The sequence below is a fragment of the Phascolarctos cinereus genome, unplaced genomic scaffold (genome assembly GCF_003287225.1).
Source record: "Phascolarctos cinereus isolate Bilbo 61053 unplaced genomic scaffold, phaCin_HiC Scaffold_4;HRSCAF=312, whole genome shotgun sequence".
Classification (NCBI taxonomy): domain Eukaryota; kingdom Metazoa; phylum Chordata; class Mammalia; order Diprotodontia; family Phascolarctidae; genus Phascolarctos; species Phascolarctos cinereus.
The window spans coordinates 479,254,340-479,275,994 of record NW_027555847.1 but is presented as its reverse complement, the minus strand read 5'-3'; the positions used below and the strand labels follow the sequence as shown (position 1 = coordinate 479,275,994).

Here is a 21,655-nt window from a genome sequence, read left to right as displayed (position 1 = left end):
TCAGGGCCCGGTACCATGATCTTGGGGTCCCAGCACCCCAGAACCCCTAGACCTCTTCATTTATATTTGAAGGTCTTTCCCCTGCTGACTTGAAGAACTTGTTTCTGAATTGCATTGTTAAATTTAACCACTATGAGTCTTGGAGTTTGCAGCCTTGGGTTGTTTTTTTTTTTTTTTCTGGAGGCAATCTGTAAATTCCTTCAATTGGAATTTCATTTTCTATCTTTAGAAGTTCTGGGCAGTTCTCTTCTATTATTTCCTTCATTATGGTGTTAAGGATTTCTGTCCTAGAGTGTTCTTCGGTGAAACCTATGATCTTTAGCAGGAGTGGGGAACCTGTGGCCTCAAGGCCATATGTGGTCTTCTAGGTACCTTGGGTGTGGCCTTTTGACTGAGTCCAAATTTTACAGAACAAATCCTTTTATTAAGGAGATTTGTTCTGTGAAGTTTGGATTCAGTCAAAGGGCCACACTTGAAGACCTAGAGAGCCACATGTGGCCTCAAGGTCAAAGGTTCCCCACCCCTAATCTTTAGGTTTCCTCTGTACATCTTGACTTCTAGTACAGTATGTTTTGTTTACATAGTGAACATATTTTCTCTCTTTTTTTAATTTTTAATTATCAACAATCACTTCCAAAAGCTTTTGAGTTTTAAATTTTTCTTCCCCTCCCTTTCCACCTCCCTCCCCAAGACAGCGAGTAATGTGATACATATACATTCCTATTAAATGTATTATCACATTAGTGATGTTGTAGGTAAGAATTAGAACCAATAGAAGGAACCACCAGAAAGAGGAAACAAAATACAACAGAAGGAAAAAAATAGCAAATAGTATGCTTTGATCTGCATTCAAACTCCATAGTTCTTTCTTTGGATGCGGATAGCATTTTCCATCACGAGGCCTTTAGAGATGTCTTAGGTCCTTGTATTGCTGAGAAGGGTTAAGTCTATCAATATTAGTCATCGCACAATGTGGCTGTTACTGTGCACAATGTTCTCCTGGTTCTGCTCATTTCACTCAGCATCAGACCATACAAGTCTTTCCAGGTTTTTCTGAAATCAGCCCGTTCATCATTTGTTATAGCACAATAGTATTCTATTACATTCATATATATTTTTTCTTAATGTTATCGTTTTTGCTTTTTTTCTTCTAGGCTGTCCTTCACTTCTGTATATTTACATTCCCAATCTATTCTCTTTTTTTTTGGTGAGGTTGCCACTGCAGATTTAAATTTTTCCTATTCTGCCCATTATACTGTGCAGGCCATAAGTTCTGGTTTCATAATTCTCATTTGTCTCTTGATTCATTCCAGAAGATCATGTTGTGGTTCCATGTTCTCCTCACATTCCACAGGAGCCTCTATCTCACCAAGAGTTGTTTTGCAGTATTTATTCATAAATTCCTAAAAACACTTTAGTAGATCTAGAGCTCTGGAGGCCATGTTTTCCTTCTGTTATTGCTGTTCCTCATGTCAAATGCCATCTCCAATAGGACACTTTTCCTGATCCCCCCAGCTGTTAATGCATTCACTCCAAAATTTCCTAGCATTTATAATATGTGTATATATGTTCTCCCCCAATAGGAAGTAAGCGCCTTGAGGACAGAGACTAATTCGTTTTTGCCTTAGTATCCCCAATGATTAACACGTTGTCTATGCTTAATAAATGATGATTGATTAATTAAATCATCTCCCAGATATTTACCTAGTGCCCCAAATCAACAATATCAAACCTGAACTTGTTATTTTTCCTAAGAAAATTATTTCTCCTGACTTCTCTATTTCTGCCTCTTCTGACCAGACCTAATCTAAACTAGTCTGGAGATTCATATTTGGTACTGGAATAAAATGGGAGGTGTTAAAAGAAAATCTTTGTTCAGACTTTTGCCCTCAAAAATGAAGCAAACTCAGAGAAAATTAAAAGGAGTTTATTGTAGCACCCAAGGGAAAAAGCACCTTGAATTCAACCAGGTGGATAATTTTACACACACACACATACACGCACACGCACACACGCGCACATGTCCATCTGTCACCCACCTCTCACCTGTAGCTTCAAGAATCTGGAGCATGCATAGTGGCCCCACCCCAGTAAAACTGTCTCAGCAGATGGACTAAACCAGACTGAGGGTAACCGATGGGCCTCAAATCTAGTGAATTAGGGGGATATCTGCATCAAGTATGTGAAGACTTCCCCCAGTAGAATGGACAGATTAGAATAATTTGTTCCAGCAGCCATGAAGGGGGCTGAAGAAGGCACTGTGGAACACTTAGAGATTGGTCAGACATTGAAGGTGCCAAGATCATCCACTGCATCCTGATCCACTGCCAGTCATCTTGACTTTTGTCCTGCAACTGGACTTTGATGATTCTGGAAGAGACAGTGAGACTGGCAATTTTGTACAATTCTGCCTCACTTAAGTCCAACTCAAGCACAAGTCAAGACATTGCCCATGATGGCATTAGTCTTCTCAAAAAGTGAAGGATGAACAACAACTTATAAACTATCTGACATTTAACAAAAGGAAATTTACTGAACAATATCATGGAAAGGATATTCAGCAAGGATATGGTATTGATTCAATTAGGTATAGCTGTCCATATTTTCCATGTTGGGTCATGCCTCATGAAAAGTGTGTGTTAAGCACCAAATTCTTGGAGGTCTGGGTTTTTGTACTTAGACAACCAGGAAGATACACCAGTGGTTTAAACATTAGTTCCCCTGGCCCAGTTAATTCTTGAGATGGTTTTATTTTTACCTTTTAGGGAATATTAGCCTAGTTTCCAAAGGCGAGACCTTAGTGATGTTTCTGTTACCAAGTTGGCAATAGCACTGCCATTCAGCCAGCTGTCCATGTCCCAAATCTTAGTGTTATCTTGGATCCTTCACTCTGCCTCCCTTTTTATAGCCATTCATTTTCCAAGTTCTCTTGATTGTATTTCTGATATGTCTTTCACATGTGTCCCTTTCTATCTATTATCACTACTTCTCTCAAATCCATTCTTCACACAACTTTCAAAATAATCTTTCTAAAACACTCATTCCTCTGCTTAAAAACCTTTAGTGGCTTCCTGTTGCTTCTAGGATAAAATAAAACTTCTAAACTTGTCATTTAAGGCTGTCTACAATCTGGCTCCAGTTTACCTTTCCAAACTTATTTCACATTATTCTCCTTCACTCACTCTGTGTTCTAGCCAAATTAGACTACTAGCTCTTTCTGAACTTACTGCACTATTTCCTAAATTCTGCAGCCATCTCCTACCTTTCAAGAATCATACAAACTATCCTCCAAGGTTAGGATGCTTGACACACTGTTATACAAACTGCATGCACTCTCTTACCTTTCAGTATTCACATAAGTTGTTCTCTTACCTAGAATGCATTTTCTTCTCATCTCCACCTTCCAAATTCTTTATCTTTCTTCAACTAATCAATCAACAAAGATTTACTAAGCACCTACTACATTCCAGGCTCCATGCCACACACTGATGGGACAAGTACAAAGAGTAAAATGATCTCTACTTGCAAGAAGCCTACATTCAAATGATGAGACAACAATGCACACAGCACATAGGTATACACTGAATAAATATAAAATTAATAAAGGTGTTTGGAATTGGGAGGTGGGGAAGGGTAAGGAAAGGTTTCATCCAGAAGATGGTGCCTGAGCTACAGCTTAATGGAATAGAGAGACCCTCAGACTGAGGTAAGGAGGGAGTATACTCTAGGTATGAGGGATGCCAGTGCAAAAAAGAGGAGATGGGAAATGGGGTGTCCTCTATAAGGAATAGAGAAAAATACCAGTTTTGCTGGATCCCAGTGTGGAAGCAAAACAGTATCTAATGAGGCTGGAAAAGTAAGTTGGTATCAGGTTGTAGAAGATTTTTTTTTTTTTGGCTGAGGCGCTCGGGGTTAAGCAACTTGCCCAGGGTCATACAGCTGATAAGTATCAACTGTCTGTGGCCATATTTGAACTGAGGTCCTCGTGACTCTAAGGCCAGAGCTAGTGCACCACCTAGCTGCCCCTATATAGGGCTTTTAAAAGCTAGCTATTTTTATTAGTTCTGTTAAGTACAGTTTGTATTTTAAAAGCATTATTAAACTTAAAATTATCACTTGTGTCCCTTTCTGAACTTGTTTTTGTTTTCTTCTGTGTATTTTTTCAATGTTTTGTTGATTTTTTTTCTTTTGTTTCTCTGTTACTACCTACTAACTCATCTCCATCCCCTACCCAAATAAAAACCTTCTTGTATAGTCAGACAGTAAAAAACACTGACCATGTGAAGTCCATCAGTTAACAAACATTTATTAAGCACCTACTATGTACCAAGCACTGTGCTAAGCACTGGGTATGCAAAAAGAGATAAAAGATAGCCCCTGCCTTCAAGAATTCAGAATCTAATGAATAGACCACAAGCAAACACATATGTACAAACAAGCTATATACAGGATAAGTAGGAAATAAGAGAGGGAAGGCACTAGAATTAAGTTTAAAAAGGCTTCCTGTAGAAGATAAGATTTTAATTGAGATGTAAAGAAAGCCAAAGAGGTCAGTAATCAGAGGGGAGGAGGGACAGTGTTCCAGGCATGGAGGACAGACAGAGAAAATGTCTGCTAAGAGCATGTCCTTTGTTCAAGGAATAGCCAAGAGGCCAGTGTCTCTAAATTGAAACGTATTTGGTAGAGAATAAGAAGACCAGAAAGGTAAGGGGAAATGGGTTATGAAATAATGTCAAACAGAGGATTTTATATTTGATCCTGGAGGCAATCTAGAGCTACAGAAGTCTCTTGAGACGGATGAGGAAGAGGTGTGACATGGTCAGACCTGAACTTTAGGAAAATCATTTTGGTGGTTGAATGTAGTATTGGAGTAGGGCAGATCCACCAGGAGACTACTGCAGTAATCCAGATGCGAGGTGACAAGAGCCTATATCAGAGTGGCAGTATACCTGTTCTTCCCTTCTCTCAAGGTGGCATATTCAAGTGAAGTTGACAAGCTTTGGTAACAGAATAGGCATGGGAGAGTGCAAAACAGGATCACATGAGAACTAGCAACTTCTACTGTAAAACACAGGAGAGCTTAGAATACCACATCCTAAAAGACAAAAATACAGGCTTACAAGAGAAAATAACTTACAGCTGTGCAAAGCTTACAGGGGAAGAAAAATGATGTTTAATGGAAGATGAGACTTTCAAGCATTCCTAGTGAAAACACCAGAGGTGAGTAGGAACTCTGAAACACAAAAATAAGAATCTAGAGAAACCTAAAAAGATAAATTTATCTGAGCAACTAGAAGGAACTATATGATAATGTAGAGCTAACATTCTAATAGGGAAAAAAGAACATACATCCTTTGGGAAACTTACTTCTTTGAAAGGTATTGAGGGAATTAAAAGAAAAACGAGTGGGAGGGGATTGGTTCTGTTCTGAGCATTTGAAGAGGGGAAAGAGAAGGGAGGTAAAAGGAGTAACATTAATTTAGAAAAGAGGAAGAAGTGAGTGGAACTTGCTACTTCTCATAATTGGGATATATGAGAAGAATATACAGACATGGAAGAAGGGAAGGAAGGGCATCAGATAAATGTCATTCAGCTGAAACTGACAAAAGATGGTTGAACATCTACACAGTTTGGTGTAGAAATTCATCACACTCAAGAGGAAATTAAATGGAGAAAAGGGAGAGCTTCAGTTAAGAGAGAGTATAATACCAAGGAATCACAAGAAAGCAAGCTTCTTTTTTTTCCTGAAGGGGGATTAAAAGGGGGGGGGATAAAAGAACTAGAATCTAAGGGAATTCCTTAGAGACTCTCTTAGTTTGGGAGCGACTCAACAAATTGTGGTACATGAGTGTGTTGGAATATTATTGTACTGTAAGCAATGACAAAAGAGATTTCAGAGAATCCTTGGTAAAATCATGATTAAAGCAGAATGAAGTGTGCAGAATGATGAGAATAATTTATACAAGACATTGTAAAGGAAAGCTGCTTTGAAAATGCAGTTAAACTCTAGTTTGTCTCCAGAGGACCTATGATGAAGCATGTTACCTACTTGCTGACAGAGAGGTGACAGAAACAGGTGCTGAGGCATACCTTTTTAGACATGGCCATTGCTATGACTCTGGTCATTTGCTGCAAGCATTTTTCTCCCCTTTTTTTTTCTTTTGATAAATTGGGCAGGAGGGGAGTAAGCTGAGGAGGGCATGTTGGCAATAATGGTTCCAAAAATGGGGGCAGACATTTTAACATTAAATCCAGAGAAATGAATAGAAGGAAGTTCAGAAGGAAGTATGGACAAGCTGGATAGTTTTGCAAGTAACATGAAGAATTTATTATATACTTTTTTTAAAAAGCAAGCAGTATAAAATGAAGATTTGTGATTTCATATAGAATTTTCTTTTTTAAAAATTCTGCTGTGTATATGGAAATGCCCCTTTTTCTCTTTTTCTTTTGTTTAAATTCAGAATAATAAAAAAATACTAACCAACCTTTGAGACCAATACTGTCACTCTCTGAAGCTTCTCCTGATTTTGCAGTTGAAAATGGTTTTTCCTTCCTTGAACCTTTCCTAGCAAACAACTTTATAACTTTCTTGGGATGGGATAGGTCCGGATTTGTGATTTCATTGTTATAAGAAATTCCCAAAGAGGAAATGCCCTACCAAAGTAGGGCAGCACCTTCTCTGCATATCTTTGAGAGTTGCCTAGGGAGCACTGAAAAGTTGTGATTTGCCCTGAGTCATAAAAGCAATATGTATCAGAGCCAGGACTCAAACCCAGGCAATTCTGATTCAGAGGCCAGCTCTCTATTCAATATACTATGCTGCCCTTTTGTTCTTTTCTTATATGCCTATTTTCTTTTTAACATTATTATTTAATAGTCTATTTACATATATTTCATCTTACTCCCACTAGATTTTAAACTCTATAAGCGCAGGGATCATGTCTTAATAATCTTAGTATCTCTGCTAGTGTCTAGCATAAAACTTTACATCTAGTAGGCACTAAATAATAGGTATTGAATGAACAAATGTGCGACAGATAGTCTCTACTTCCAACAACAACAAAATTCCACATTGTTAGATGGGATGAAATGAAAAAGCAATTTTATATTACCTGGATTTAAGTTTCTATAACATTCATTTAGCTCAATGTAAATCTTACCCATGATCCACCCCACCTCTTCAAAAAATTTTTTTGCTAAGGAACCCACAAGAAAGTTCAGTATTTCTCTGAAACAAGATTTTTATGATTAAAAAAACCCAAACAAACCAACCTTTGTCTGTAAGCCAAGGGCATACATTCTGGTCAGTTCCTCCCATTTTCTCTAAAGAAAAGCATGAACCAAGAAATCTGTGAACACTATTCAATTTAAAGCTATTTAAGTGTAGAAATAAGGACTGTCTCTTTTGTGTTTGTACATAGTATATAGCACCTAACTTCACAGTAATTTTATAGGATCCTGTTTTTTTAAAAATTATTTGTTTTTAGTTTTCAACATTCACTTCCATAAGATTTTGAGTTTTAGATTTTCTCTCCCTCCCACTTATTCCCTCCCACCCAAGATGTTGTACAATCTGATACAGGCTCTACATATATATTCATGTTAAACATATTTTTCCATTAGTCATGATGTAAAGAACAATTAGAACTAATGGGAAGAACCACTACAATGAAGCAATAAAACAAAACAACAAAGGAAAAGGAGAGCAAATAGTATGCTTCCATATACATTCAGATTCCATATTTCTTTTTCTGGGTGTGGATAGCAATTTCCATCATGAGTCTTTCGGAGTTCTTAGATTCTTGTATTGCTGTGAAGAGCCAAGTCTATCAAAGTCAGTCATTCTATAATGTGGCTGTTACTGTGTACAACGTTCTCATTTCACTCTGCATCAGTTCATGTAAGTCCAGTTTTTTTTTTTAAGTCTAACTGCTCATCCTTTCCTATAGCACAATAGTACTCCATTACATTTATATAGCACAACTTGTTCAGCCATTCTGTTGGATTCTGGTTTAATGTTTCTGCCACAGGTGAGAGTTGGTTGAGAGGTAGACACCAAAGTTGAATGATCAAGTCCTCAAACTAGAGGTACTAGTCTCCCTGAACACCTAAATAGGCCTCAAACCCATCACTGAGTTAGGGGGATGTCTACCCAAAGCATGTGAGGACTTCCCCCAGGATGAATGGGCAGATGAGAACAATTTGTTCCAAAGGCCATGAAGGTGGCTATGCAGTTCTGCCTCACTTAAATCCAATTCACACACAAGGCAAGATATCACCTTTTGATGTCATTGGTTCTCTTTGAAAGGAAGGAGGAACAACTACAAATGTATAGGAATAGGAATTGGACTATGATTCCATTGATAAAAGAAAATCCCAAGTTAGAAATTTCCATTGACCAATTAAGATTGGTATCTTCTCTGTAATTTATCATCTTAAAACAGAACTGAGGGGTTAAGGGACTAAGTAAAAGGTTAAGCACAGGGTTGAAAGCCAAGATGTTTCAGAGGGAAGACTTAAATGAATGACCTCTTGGCTTGGAAGTTGGCTCCATACTCACTGCTCACCTCTCAAATATTTTATAAGATTAATTAATTTGTTTTTCTTACAGTTTCACCACAATGCCTATGAGATGTCTAATTTTGAAACAATCTGTTTCTATTGTATTTAGGCAACTTCTCCACTTTAAAGAATATGCGTTTAAATTTTAGAAATTGCCTGACCTTTATGATGACATCATACACAGTAAAAAAAAAAGCCTTTGAAATTAACTAAACATTAAACAGGTAAATATTTAACTGATTAAGCAGGTTAAGTGACTTCACGATATTCCAGCTCTTAATTTTGGCAATCACTGTCACCAATAATGACAATATAAAAATGATTTCAGGAAAAACTTGTTTGGAAAGCAGAATTTGGAGCTAGAGAACCAGCATTAAAATTCCAGCTCTACCAGAACAACCTAGGGCAAATCACAGTCTCACCAATCAGATCTCAATTTCTCATTCTGAAATGGAGGGGTTTGTACTAGATAGTTGATCTCCAAGGCCCCTTCCTGCATTAGATCCTATGGTTGGAGAATGGAAATAGAAAGTTGCTTTGCCTTATTAGGGGACTTAAAATCTAAAATAGACACTCTGGGGACAGACACGAATTTGCAACAGGTTCAGAAGTGATGAAATAAATGCAATATTTGCAGAAGAGCTGGAGTGGTTGTCTTTACAGTGGTAAAAAGGGAAAAGGTCAGGTGACACAGAGACAGAGACCGAGAAAGAGGTTGATTTGTCCCTCTAGGGAGGATCCTTGGTATTTGCCTGGCCAGTGAAAAAAATGAGAGGACCATGCATCACCAGGCTAATTGGTTGCTAGAAATGAATTAAGACCAAAAGGCCCGAGTTCAATAAATTAAACTCAATTCAATAAATATTTGTTAAGCCTCTACAATGTTCCAGGCACTGTGCCCTGGGAATACAAAAAAGGCTGGACAGTCCATGCTCTCAAGGAGTTTACAATCGAATTTTCCCATTCCCAGACAGCATGCAAACAAATATTCGCAGAGTAAGCTATCTACGGGACAAATAAATTATTAATCAAATTATAATTGAATAATTGAATAACTAAAAGAGGCGAAGCCTTGGAATTAAGAGATGCTGGGGAAGGTTGCTAGTAAAAGAAGGGATTTTAGGTTAGCCAGGGAGATCGTAATCAGAGCAGAGGAGGGAGAGCGGTCCAGGTATGGCGGATAAGGAAGGACAGCCGGAGATGACGGCGGGAGCCGAGAAACGGAGCTTCGTGTTCGTGGAACAGCCAGGAGCCCAATGGCACTGGATTGAAGAATACCTGTCAGGGAGTAAGACGTAAAAAGTCTGTAAAGGTATGACCGGGGCTAGGTTATTAAGGGTTTTGAACGCCAGAGCATTTTATATTTGTTCCTTGAAGCAATAGGGAGCCACTGGACTTCATCGAGTACAAGGCTAACACGATACGACATGTGCTTTAGGAAGATCACTTTAGCTGTTTAATGGAGGATGGACCGGAGGAAGAGGAGACCTGAGGTAAGCAGATCCGCCAGCAAGCTCTTATAGCGGCGTATTGTTTTTAGGGAAGATTCCGGCCGCCCCACTCGACCTTGACCGCTTGGGGACGGAGTAGCCCGAGGCGCAGCCGCAGTCGTGATTCGGAGGGATTCGTTTTGCGACAGAGGAGGGGCCTTGGCCGTAAAGCGTCGGGGCTTGTTGCGCTCACGTGGGGCCAGGACGCCCGCTCCTGCTCCGCTAGGCCTTGGAGGCGCTTGGCGTGGGGCCGGTGAGCTGCCATGGCGGGGCCGGTGTGCGGCGGGGGTGGTGGCCGAGCCAAGGCCCTGGACCTTCTGCGCTCTCTGCCGCGTGTCAGCCTAGCCAATCTGAGGCCCAACCCTGGCTCCAAGAAACCGGTAAATGGCAGCAGATGGAAAACTGAAATAATCTATGCGTCCTCTCCCCCGCCCCCTCTCCCCATCTCCGGGGGCGGCGGGGGGAAGGGAGGGAGTTAGGCTTGACTTGTGCCCCGCTTCCCTGGCCTTGCTGCCCCGGCTTGCGCCAAGATTCTGGTGTTCTGCGTGACAGAGTACCCGCCCCCCAGTTATGCTTTTGCTTAGGTCAGATAAGTGGCCCTCCAGCAGCAGACTAGCAAAAACATTGCTTTCATGCTCAGAACTGTTTCGAAGTTAAAAAGTGGCATCTAAGCTTCTCTCTCTTTACCTTGCTTGATCAAGACTTGTGCAATTAGCAATTTATTTTTATTTCGGACCTCTAATTAGATTGAGGGTTAAAAAAAAAAACACTCTACGGCGCAGGTAGGTTCTGCAGCTTCTGCATTTTCGGTCTTGTCCAGCATGACAGAAGTGGAATTTGCTGATCGGCTCTGGGTTGCTCTGTTTTTTTTCTTACGTTGAATCGGCTTGTCACTAAGAATTGCATTGAGACCAGCCTTGTTTCATTCACCTAAATACCCTTTATAGTTTGACACAAAAATACAACTTGGTAATTTACACGAAGTATCAGTGACAAGTAATTTTAAAAAAAACAAAACAAAAATAAGACTTAAAGCAGTTATATTCTTAAATAAGAGTTTAAAAACAAAAATATGAATGCAGTAGAACCTATTACAAAGAGGATAATAGGAAATATAGTTGTCAAGTTATTTTAGTAGCGTATTAAAGTATTTACTTTGTTTTGACACAGGTTTGACAATTCAGCCTAAGAGGTTGTTTGATCTCTAGTTTTCAGTTCACATTCTTAATTGTCTTTCATCTTTGAGCCTTACTTTTGAACAGTCCAAAGTTTATAGCTTGATTGTAGAAGTTTAGTCAGTTTTGAGTGGTAAGTTTTCATGTGTGGGAAGTGGGAGTGACAAAATAGAAGAAAATGACTGCAGATTTGCGCCTCTACAGCTTATGGTCTGAGAAAATAAAAATGTCCCAATGATGAAAATACACATATTTAGAAATTGTATATTACTGAGTTGACACTTGTTTTCTAGGAAAGACTAAGAAGAGGTCGGAGAAGAGGTAGAAAATGTGGCCGAGGACATAAAGGAGAAAGGCAGAGAGGAACCAGGCCTCGATTAGGGTTTGAGGGAGGTCAGACTCCATTTTATCTCCGTATCCCAAAGTATGGATTTAATGAAGGACACAGGTAAGTTTTGCTTAGTTTGTTTAAATTGAGATGACTAATTCATCATGAATCAACATGATATAATTTGGAGTAATTTTAAATTCCTTTGTTTTACAGAAGAATGGTAAACATGCTACTGTTTCATGGGCCAGCTATTGTACTACAATCAGACCTCAGTACTTTGGCCTCCACCTGATTTGATTATTCAGACAAAGCAACCAGGCTGAAGTTTTACTGAAATCTTTTCTTCTTTCTTAAATGTGAATTAATAGAGTTAAGATTCTATCAGATAAATTTTTTTTGCATATAAAATGAGTTATCTTTCTCTAGCAAATTACTGATACTGATATTTATTACATTATAGAAACTTATAATGCAGTATTAAATGTTTAGTTGAAATACTTAAGTTATTTGTAGTTCAGTTGTGTCCAACTCTTTGTAACCCCATTTGGAGTTTTTTTGGGCAGAGATATTGGAGTGGTTTGCCATTTCCTTCTCCAGCTTATTTTACAAATGAGGAATTGAGGCAAACAGGGTTGAGTGACTTGCCCAGGGTCACATGGCTAGTAAGTGTCTGAGGCTGGATTTGGACTCATGTCCTCCTGACTCTAGGCCCAGGATCCACTTCATCACCTAGCTGCCCCTAAAATACCTAAATCAGTCTGTTAATAAAAGATGGTATCAGAGCTTGACGGTTATTTGTTTAATTGGCAATGGGCATGGTAAGGGAGAAATAGGCAGATAGTAGTTTCCATTTAAAGTACTGCCTTCACCAGTATAACCAATATAACTTCACTCTGTTTTCAACCTCTTGTTTTTTTAGCTTTAGGCGTCAGTACCATCCTTTGAGTCTCAATAGACTACAGTACCTGATTGATTTAGGTCGAGTAGATCCTACCCAACCTATTGATTTAACCCAGCTTGTCAACGGAAGAGGCGTAACCATTCAGCCACTTAAAAGAGATTATGGTGTACAGCTGGTGGAGGAGGTACGTCTAAAATGCATCTTTTATCTTGCTATAGAAATTCTCTTCAATCGACATTTATTAAGGGGTACTGTGTACCTAAAGCTGAGGATGCAGAGACAAAAAATGGAAGTACCTGTCCTCAAGGCACAAACATAGATATGAACCATTATTGTATCTCTTAGTGGTTAGTATTCTGCATATACTACTTTATATATATATATCTATATATATCTATCTATGTATGTATTTTAATTAAAAGCCATGCTTTAATTGGTATCTTCAGTCCTTGGTAAGAAAATTCCCTTAACCAGTGCAGATCTACAACCATTCTGCAACTTAGTCTTAGAGGATTGTTGGGGATCCTGAGAGATTAAGTAACTTTTCAGAACCACATAACCAGAATGTCAGTCAATAAGCATTTTTTGAGAAATTCCCATGTGAGGCACTGTGCTAAGTGCTGGGGATACAAAGAAAGCCAGAAATCTACACACGCCTCCTAGGAGCTTATGTTCTATTGACACACAAGATACAGTGTAAGCGTGAGGTATTCCTCAAAGGAAAGCTCTTATACCTACCTCACAGTGTTGTTGAATAGATCAAATGAGATCCTAATGGTAAAGAGCTTAGCACAATGTCTGACAGAGTAGGTACTATAGAAATGTTAGCTGTTAATTGTTGTTGTTATTGTTAGTGTTGAGGGGGGTGGCAGAACTGTGAAAGACCTTATATAGGGGAATATAGGAAGCAAAGGGGAGAAAGAAGAATATCCTAGGCAGGAGGGCAACTATGGAAAAGCAAAGGTAGTATGTGAACCCACATTTTCCTAATGCCCTGCTGCCTTTTCTTAATGTGCATACATATAGAAGTATATATTTATATCTATCTACCTATACACATGCACAGTTTTATTATGAACTTAAGTAATTTTGCACCCCAAAGAACTAATGAGCGTTAACTTCTGAGTTATAGTTCTTTTGAAAAAAATCTAAAATTCTAATCACTTTAAATCAGAGTCACCAAATCCTCCTAGGATCTTTGTTTATGTAAGTACATATATTTTTACTTTGTCATAGTTAGTGCTTACGTGAAGGTTCATGTTCTAAGCCTTTTTCATTGAATATTAACTGGTTGCTGAGGCCTCTTCCAGTTCTCAGAGTGTGTGGTTATTTTAAATACCCCTTTGGTGCATATGACGCCATAGTCCACATACTTGACTTTTTTTTAATAGCTAAGTAGTCTTTTTCCTTAAACAGCGTTCTCATGGGCATTTTAATTTTCAGTTTTTTCCTACTCTGAATGGTGAACCTATAAGTGTTTTTTTATAATTTTTTTCCTTTTGGGTTATTTCTTTAGGGGTATATTTCCCATGGAGGAATTGCTGGGCCAAAGAGTACAAATAATTTTATAGTTCATAGGTTTAATCAGAGCTTGAAAGAACTTGAGAGGTTGTCAAGTCCAACCCTCTTATTTTTTTTACATTTTTTCATTTTTTTTCAACCCTCTTATTTTAGAGGTGAGGAAACTGAGGCCCAGAGAGGTTAAATGACTTGTCCAGTGTCACACAGCTAGTAAATATCAGAGGTAGGATTTGAACCTAGCTCTTTCTTACACCAAATAGAGTGCTGTAGCCATGACTTCATCTTACAGTGCCACTAGCAGTATATAATTTTCCTGAGATCTCTCTCAACTTTGGTTTTTAATAGTTGTATTAAATGGGGACATTCTTTTCCACTAAAGTTCTGCTGTCATGCTTGATAGTGGTGTGGAAGTGACTTGGGGCTCTCCAAGGCTTTGCCTGTGGAGCATAAGCCCTGGTACCTTCTGTTAATCTGGAACGTCTTTAAGTATCTGACCTAGTAGGTTTTGGACTATTTGTCTTCCCTCAAAACTAGTCCGTCTAAGTTGAGAGCAACTCATCTTCTGAAGATGAGTGTCCAAGGCTGACAATGATACCACAACAACTAAAGTAAAAAGCAGTCATGAACTAGATGAACGGAGGTTATACCCATGCCTGTAATCACCGAGTCCTTGATATGTAATGGTGTCATTTAATTGTCAGGAGAGCTATACTTTTTTTTTTGCTTGCAATATTTGCTATTTCTCTGTTTATAAATTGTGTTTTGGGAGGTTGAGAGGCTTAGACAGAGAGTTCTGGGACTTGATAGTCAGAAAGATCTGGTCAAGCCGTCTAATTTCTACCAAAAACTTATCTACAAATTCTCAAATGTGAACTGATGGTCATTTTCTATTAGTGAAAATTGTGTTCATATCTTTAACCATTTATCCAGTGTAGGTCATTCACCCTTATTTATTTTCTTTTTAAACGCAAACAGGTTGTCTAAGTGTAACTAGGTTAAAAAATGTTTATGAAAAATATGTAGATCAAATTTTTTATAAGTCATTCTATTTTAATTGTACTAATGAAGTTTGCCACTTAAGGAGGTACACTGTTAAGTCCTTGTAAATTTTTTCTACCTTCACATTTCTACTTAACTAGTGGATGGCAAATAATGTCCACTAGAGGGAACTGTGTATTCATATTAAACTAAAGGTATTTGCAGGTTCCTTTGGAAAAATGAGTTCCAGGAATGTATGGAACGTATAAGTACCAGAATTAAGGGTCGTAGAAAGAGAGCATCAAAGACAATAGGAAAAAAATCCTTAATTTAAAATCTCTCCTCAAGAGGAATGAGATTAATTCTCTTTCTGTAATATGATAGTATCTTAGAAATTTTAAAGATTCCCCCAGGTTGTTTTAATGTATTAGTTTGTGAGCAATGAAACACCCGCTAATGTAATATCTATGTTACTCATTACTAACTTATACTCATTACTAACTTATACTTAAGGCCTTTCATAGTGTAGTCACACTGTAGTTGAAAGACAGCTTGATTTGGTGACACAACCTAGGTTTAAGTCATCTGCCACTTACTACTTATGCTGTTGGGCTAAACACTCTCTGGCTCTCAGTTTCCTCATCTGTAAAATGTAGGGCCTAGATTGAGACTTTGGTCAGTAACTTTACTATTGAATTTGGAGTAGTATATTCTCCTTTTTCTTTAAATTAAATCTTGTCATCCTCTGGCTATTAATACTGGAACCTCTCTGTCATCTAGATCTGCTGATTCTGTATCTCTCACATTTGACAAAATAAAGAAAGGTTACTAGTCATCTCCTGGTAAAATGCCTTTTGATAAAAGGGTAGGTCAGATTGAAACTTCTCCCATGTTTGGGGAAAGCAAACGGTGTGGTAGCTCTAGATGTAGACACAGAATGAGAAATGATAGTGATCCTTGGTTCCACCTTTTCTTTCTGTTAAGGACACCACCTTATTTCTGGTCTCCCAGCTCAAAACCTTGGTGTCATCATTGACTTCTTTGTTCTCCCTCATTCAGTCATTTGCCAAGTGCTAACTATCTTATTTCCACAGTATCTCTCCTATTCCCATCGTGTATCCTCCATCTCTCACCCTTCTTTCTCTTTACCGTAGTGCAGTCCCTCATCACGTGTTATCTAGTCCACCGGAATAGTCCTCTAATTGCTGTTCTTGATGCCAGTTTCTCTTCTTTCCAGTCTACCCTCTGTACTAATTAGTCTTCAGAGTGGTCACAGGGCTGGGCCCCAAGAGATGTGTGTTCAACAAGTTGGAAAGTAGAAAGGATGTATTGCAATCTATTCTCCCCTTGATAGTTTATCATAGGATTTGTCTCCAGTACAACCATACCACCTCTTATTCTTCTAGTTCCTTCTTCTCTGTGTGAGCTCCCAGACTCCTCCTCACCCCCACACCCCTTTGTCAGGAGTCAGACTCTTAGTGTAGTTAGACTCTAACCCCAACCAGGGTGCCCACAACAACAGCTTTGGAGGTGCCATTGGGAAAATTCTCTTCCTCTCAGTATACCCACCTCTGCTTCCCAGACCCCCCCCCATTCCAAACTTATCTATTACACTTGATAAAACAGCCATCCTTCTAGTCATCCATGTTCATAACCTTGGTGTCATCCTCAACTCTTCATTCTCCCTCACTGCACATATCCATTCAGTTGCCAGATCTTATAATTCCATATCTCTCCTGTCTGTCTGCTTCTTTCTTTTCACCACCCTAGTTCAGACTCTAATCACTTCTGGGCTGGACTATTACAATGGCCTCCAAATTGATTTCCTACCTCAGTCTCTTCTTTCTAATCCATCCTTCACCACAGTGGTTTTCCTGAAAGGAAAATTTGACCATGTCGCTCTCCTACCCACACTCCAGGTGCTCCTTGTTGACTTTAGAATCAACTACTTCTTTTCTTTCTAGGTTCATCTAAGATTCTTTCATAAAAGCCTTTCTTGATTTGTAACCTCTCTTTAAAGCAGGTGCTTAATAAATACTGAATTAATAGATTTACAGGAAAATGACTTTAAATTGTTTGGAATGGGAATTGCTAGTATGAGTTAACTTTTTACAATTCAAGCATTTTTGGGAATAAATTGCAGTTAAGCTGAAAAAAATAAGTGTGCTGTAGTCAATTCCTACCCCCACCCCCAGATTCAAATATTTTATGATTATCTGTAGTAATTGATGTTGTTTTAACTCATAACAGGGTGCTGATACCTTTAAGGCTAAAATTAACATTGAAGTGCAGATGGCTTCAGAGCTAGCTATAGCTGCAATTGAAAGAAATGGTGGTGTTGTTACTACAGCATTTTATGATCCAAGAAGCCTGGGTAAGTTTCGTCTGTTGTTTTCCTGCTCTTCCCTTCATAATAGATAGGCATAATAGATGCCCAGTGACATATGTCACATGTCTCTTTAAATCCTGAACATAAGAAGCTGCTACTAGTTTACTTGCATTTGTAACATGGAAACAACAGCTTATTATATTCTACTGTGGGAAAATATTATATACATGGGTAAGTTAATATAAAATATGTACAAAGTAATTTCAGGGAAAATGGAGCACTAACAATTGGGCAGATTAGATAAGGCCTAAAATAGGAACTATCATTTAACATAAACCTTGAAGGTAGCTAGATATTCTAAGCCCTGTGTTGATTTTTACAGTTCTCCTTGTTTGTTGTTCAATCATTTCAGTTGTGTCTGACTCTTTGTGAGTCCATTTGGGGTTTTCTTGGCAGAGATACTGGACTGTTTCGCCATTTCCTCTTCAGCTCATTTTACAGATGAGTCTTCCTGACTCCAGGCCCAGGGCTCTGTGCACTGTGGCACCACCTACCTTCCCTAGATAGCTCTTTTCTAGGTATCAAGTTGTTTGCCATCATTTCCCAGTTAGTCAGCTTGTTTTTAGTTTGAACAATTTACTTAGATTATTATAAAAATCCTTGAATCTCCACAGTCCTTCCAGTTAGGCTTCTAAACTAGAAATTACTGAGATTAATTAAGGCTTTCATATGTTATTCTTTCACATAAACCTATAGCTTTTCCAGACCTCTTATTTTTTTTCATTACAGCATTTATTACACCAGACTTTTCAGGGTATAACCAAAGTCCTATATCATTTTCAGCTCTGCCTCTTATTGATGAGGTTGGATTTGTTGACATTAGAAGTCCATTCCATTTTCAGTCTTATGGTGTTGGTCCTAGGTTAACGATGACCATAGATGAGACTCAAATCATATGAAAATAAGACCTGTTCTTTTTATTTGTTTTGAAATTTTAATTTGACATGTATTTTTATTATTTATTAATTTATTTTGAACTTAAATATTAAAACTTAAATATACAATAAGAAAAGAAAAAGGAAATAGATTGTAAACTTAAATACAAAATTTTAAAAGAACATTGCCATGTGCACAGCAAAACGTGAGAGGATTCAAAATATACAACAGTAAATTTCCATTTTAGGAAAGTCTATATAATAAATACTACACATTGTGTTCAGAGTTGTCCATTTTTGCTTCTTTGTAAGTTTTCTTTTGTTCTCTGCTGTGCACTTTTTTCCTTTTTTCCCCCTTCCTCCCCACTCTTCCCCAAGAAGGCTATAATTAAGCGTGGATACACACACACACACACACACACACACACACACACACACACACACTCACACACACTCTTAGATATCTGTAATCATACTCATATAGACACATCCATTCATATGCATCTGTGTAACACTGTACTATACTTGTTTGTCCTCTGTTTCTCTGAGGATGGATATCATCTTTCTTTATAAGTCTAAGTCATTCAATATTTTTGTAAGTCCACCAACTTATCATTTTATGCACTGTGGCAATATTCCAACTTTGTACTGTGTAGTTATTTCTATCTAAAACAATATTGATTAATGTGGCTGACATATAGTGTAGTTTCCCTATTTTTCTTTTTTGATTAAATCTATTTTAGCTTTAACTTTGTCTGAGATCACGATTACTACCCGTTTTTTTCCTGTTGAGCTTTATTTTATGTTTGTGGTGTATCTCTTTTTTTCCTATCCCTCTTGACTCCTCTACTTCTGTCCGCTACTTTGCCCTCCCTTACTTAACCTACCCCCCCCCCACAAGTCCCTCCCTTATCCTCTTCCCCTGACCCTTCCCTTTACCCTCTTGTTTCTCCTTGAGCTGAGAGTTTTGGAACTTAACTGTGATTTGCCTATAAGTTTTGCTCATAGGATCTCTTTCAGGTGGTGATTGGTGGATTTTTTCCATTTCTACTTTTCCTTCTTGTTCTGTTGCTTCAGGACAATTTAATTATTTCTTGTATTCTTGTATCGAGATTCTTCTTTTGATTATAGCTTTCAGGTAGTCTGATTATTCTTATGTTTTCTCTTCTTGATCTGTTCTCTAGAGCAGTTGTTTTTCTTATGAGATATTTCACATTCTCTTCTGTTTTTCATTCTTTCTATTTCGTTTTATATTTTTATATTTCTTGGTGTCTTATAACTTTGCTGACTTCCCTTGCCCAATTCTAATTTTCAAGGAGTCATTCCTTAAGATTCTTGATCTCCTTTTTTCAGTTGATTGACTTTCTTTTCATAATTTTCTTGTTTTTCTTGGATTGTTTTTTCTTAATTTTCCACAATATCTCTTATTTGATTTTTAAAATCTTAAACATTTTAAGGTCTTCTGTGAGTTCTTTTTGGGCAAGTGACCATTTGACATTATTCTTTGGAGTGGGAGAGGCCTTTTTTGTTTCAGTGTCCTCTTTTGAAGAAGAACCCCAGTTCTCTCTATTCCCTAGTAACTTTCTATTGTATTCTTTGTCCTTTGCCTACTCATTTTTTTTTATTTGTAACAGCTTATTAATGTAATTACCTCTAGTCCTGGGGTATGGGGGATGGTGCCTCTGGCCTCAGATCCTCCTTCAGTTCTCCCCTCTGGCCTCAAACCTGAAACCAAGAACTCAGACCTTCTGTAAATGCCCACAGCCAGCTCTGTCCCTGCCCCACTTTTTCTGCACTGAATGGGCCTGTGCTGGTTCCTTCTTGCTCAGAGCCCAGTCTTGGCATCACAGCTGAGTCTGGCATCCTTTATCAGCAGAGGTTCCCTTAATCTCAGATGCCCAACTCCACACACTGCCCAGGAGGTGAAAATTCTTGTGGTTGAGGCCCAGTCTACCTCTTAACCCAGCTGGCCACAGAGCTTGCTGCTTGCTGTTTAAGCAGGACTAGCGTGGAGGTGTTTACTCTTCACAGGGACCAAACCTTGTTCCTGAGATTTTTCTTTGGATCTTCTCAGGTTGTCCCAGGAGAACCACTGTTCTGCCCCAATTCTTTTTATTTTTACGGCTCTCCATTCACCCAGAGGTGCTGTTTTGTCTTGTTTGTGGGGGACATCTGGAGAGCTTGGAATTTTCTGACCTGCTCTGCCATCTTCCCAGGATCCTCTCTCAAGCATTTTTCAATTGACAAACATTTATCTTTCCCTTCTGCCTACCTTCTCCACACCCCCCCCCAAAAAAATAAAAAGAAATATAAAACTTTTGACAAACGTAGTCAAGAAAACAAATTTCCAAGTTGGCCATGTCCAAAAAAGATGTATGTCTCATTTTACATGTTGAGTCTGTCATCTCTCTGTCAGGAGTTAGATGAACTTATCCCTTTTAAAAATCCATTTTCATTTGCTACAAAGTGTGCATTTAAATGCTAATGTTTAATATTGGTCTTTGGAAGGTAGATTACCTAGTTATGTTTGCTTTTGAGGTAAGTATTTAACAGAAGCATTGTTAGTGTTAAATTTATTCTTGATTTTCTTGGCATGGGAAGATGAATTAAAGAAAATTTGTAGCTTATAAAAGAAGCTAGTGATCTACGTAGCTAATGTTTATATCTCCATTTTAAAAATAGAGATTCTCTGCAAACCTGTTCCATTTTTTCTTCGTGGAAAACCTATTCCCAAAAGAATGCTCCCACCTGAAGAATTGGTGCCGTACTACACTGATGCTAGGAACCGTGGATACCTGGCAGATCCAGCCCAGTTTCCTGAAGCAAGACTTGAACTAGCCAAGAAATATGGTTACATTTTACCTGACATCACTAAGGATGAACTCTTCAAAATGCTGAGTACTCGAAAGGATCCAAGGCAGATTTTCTTTGGTCTTGCTCCAGGTTGGGTAGTAAATATGGCTGAAAAGAAAATCTTGAAGCCCACAGATGAAAACCTTCTTAAATACTATAGCTCATAAATTCTAAACTTAGTGAAAAAAGTAGTCTCAGGAATACTGGGAAAATGAGCCTAGAATGCTCACAGTTTCTTGTTTCATTTTCCTGTTCCACCAGACTCAAAATGTTGGGTACTGGGTTTTGGCATAATTCATTTTTCCTTTTTTTTTAATAGGTAAAATCAAAATAAAATGTCTATGAGAAGCCATATTGTACAAAACTTAAGTCTGTGTACTATGATGAAACATACACACTCTTTTGCAGAATAGGCTTTGGAGACCAGACACGTATCCTGAATACTTTTAAGTAGTCAGAAGAAATCATTTAGTCAGAAGTTTTCTTGCATGCCTCATTTGTCCTTTTCATCACTGCATATTGTAGAATGTGTTTTTGTCGGGTGTCATTGACCCATAGGCTTATTTAGCAGGGGTTCAAG

The 21,655-nt window shown here is 38.3% G+C and overlaps 1 protein-coding gene across 1 annotated transcript; it reads left to right on the top strand.

Moving 5' to 3' along the window:
* Nucleotides 1-10,212: 10,212 nt before the first annotated feature.
* Nucleotides 10,213-21,427, top strand: MRPL15 (mitochondrial ribosomal protein L15). Its single transcript, XM_021005923.2, has 5 exons — nt 10,213-10,432; nt 11,521-11,675; nt 12,478-12,643; nt 17,209-17,332; nt 20,905-21,427. Exons 1-5 carry the CDS (start codon nt 10,316-10,318, stop codon nt 21,240-21,242), a joined length of 900 nt encoding a protein of 299 aa, XP_020861582.1. The 5' UTR covers nt 10,213-10,315; the 3' UTR covers nt 21,243-21,427.
* The last annotated feature ends 228 nt before the right edge of the window (nt 21,428-21,655 follow it).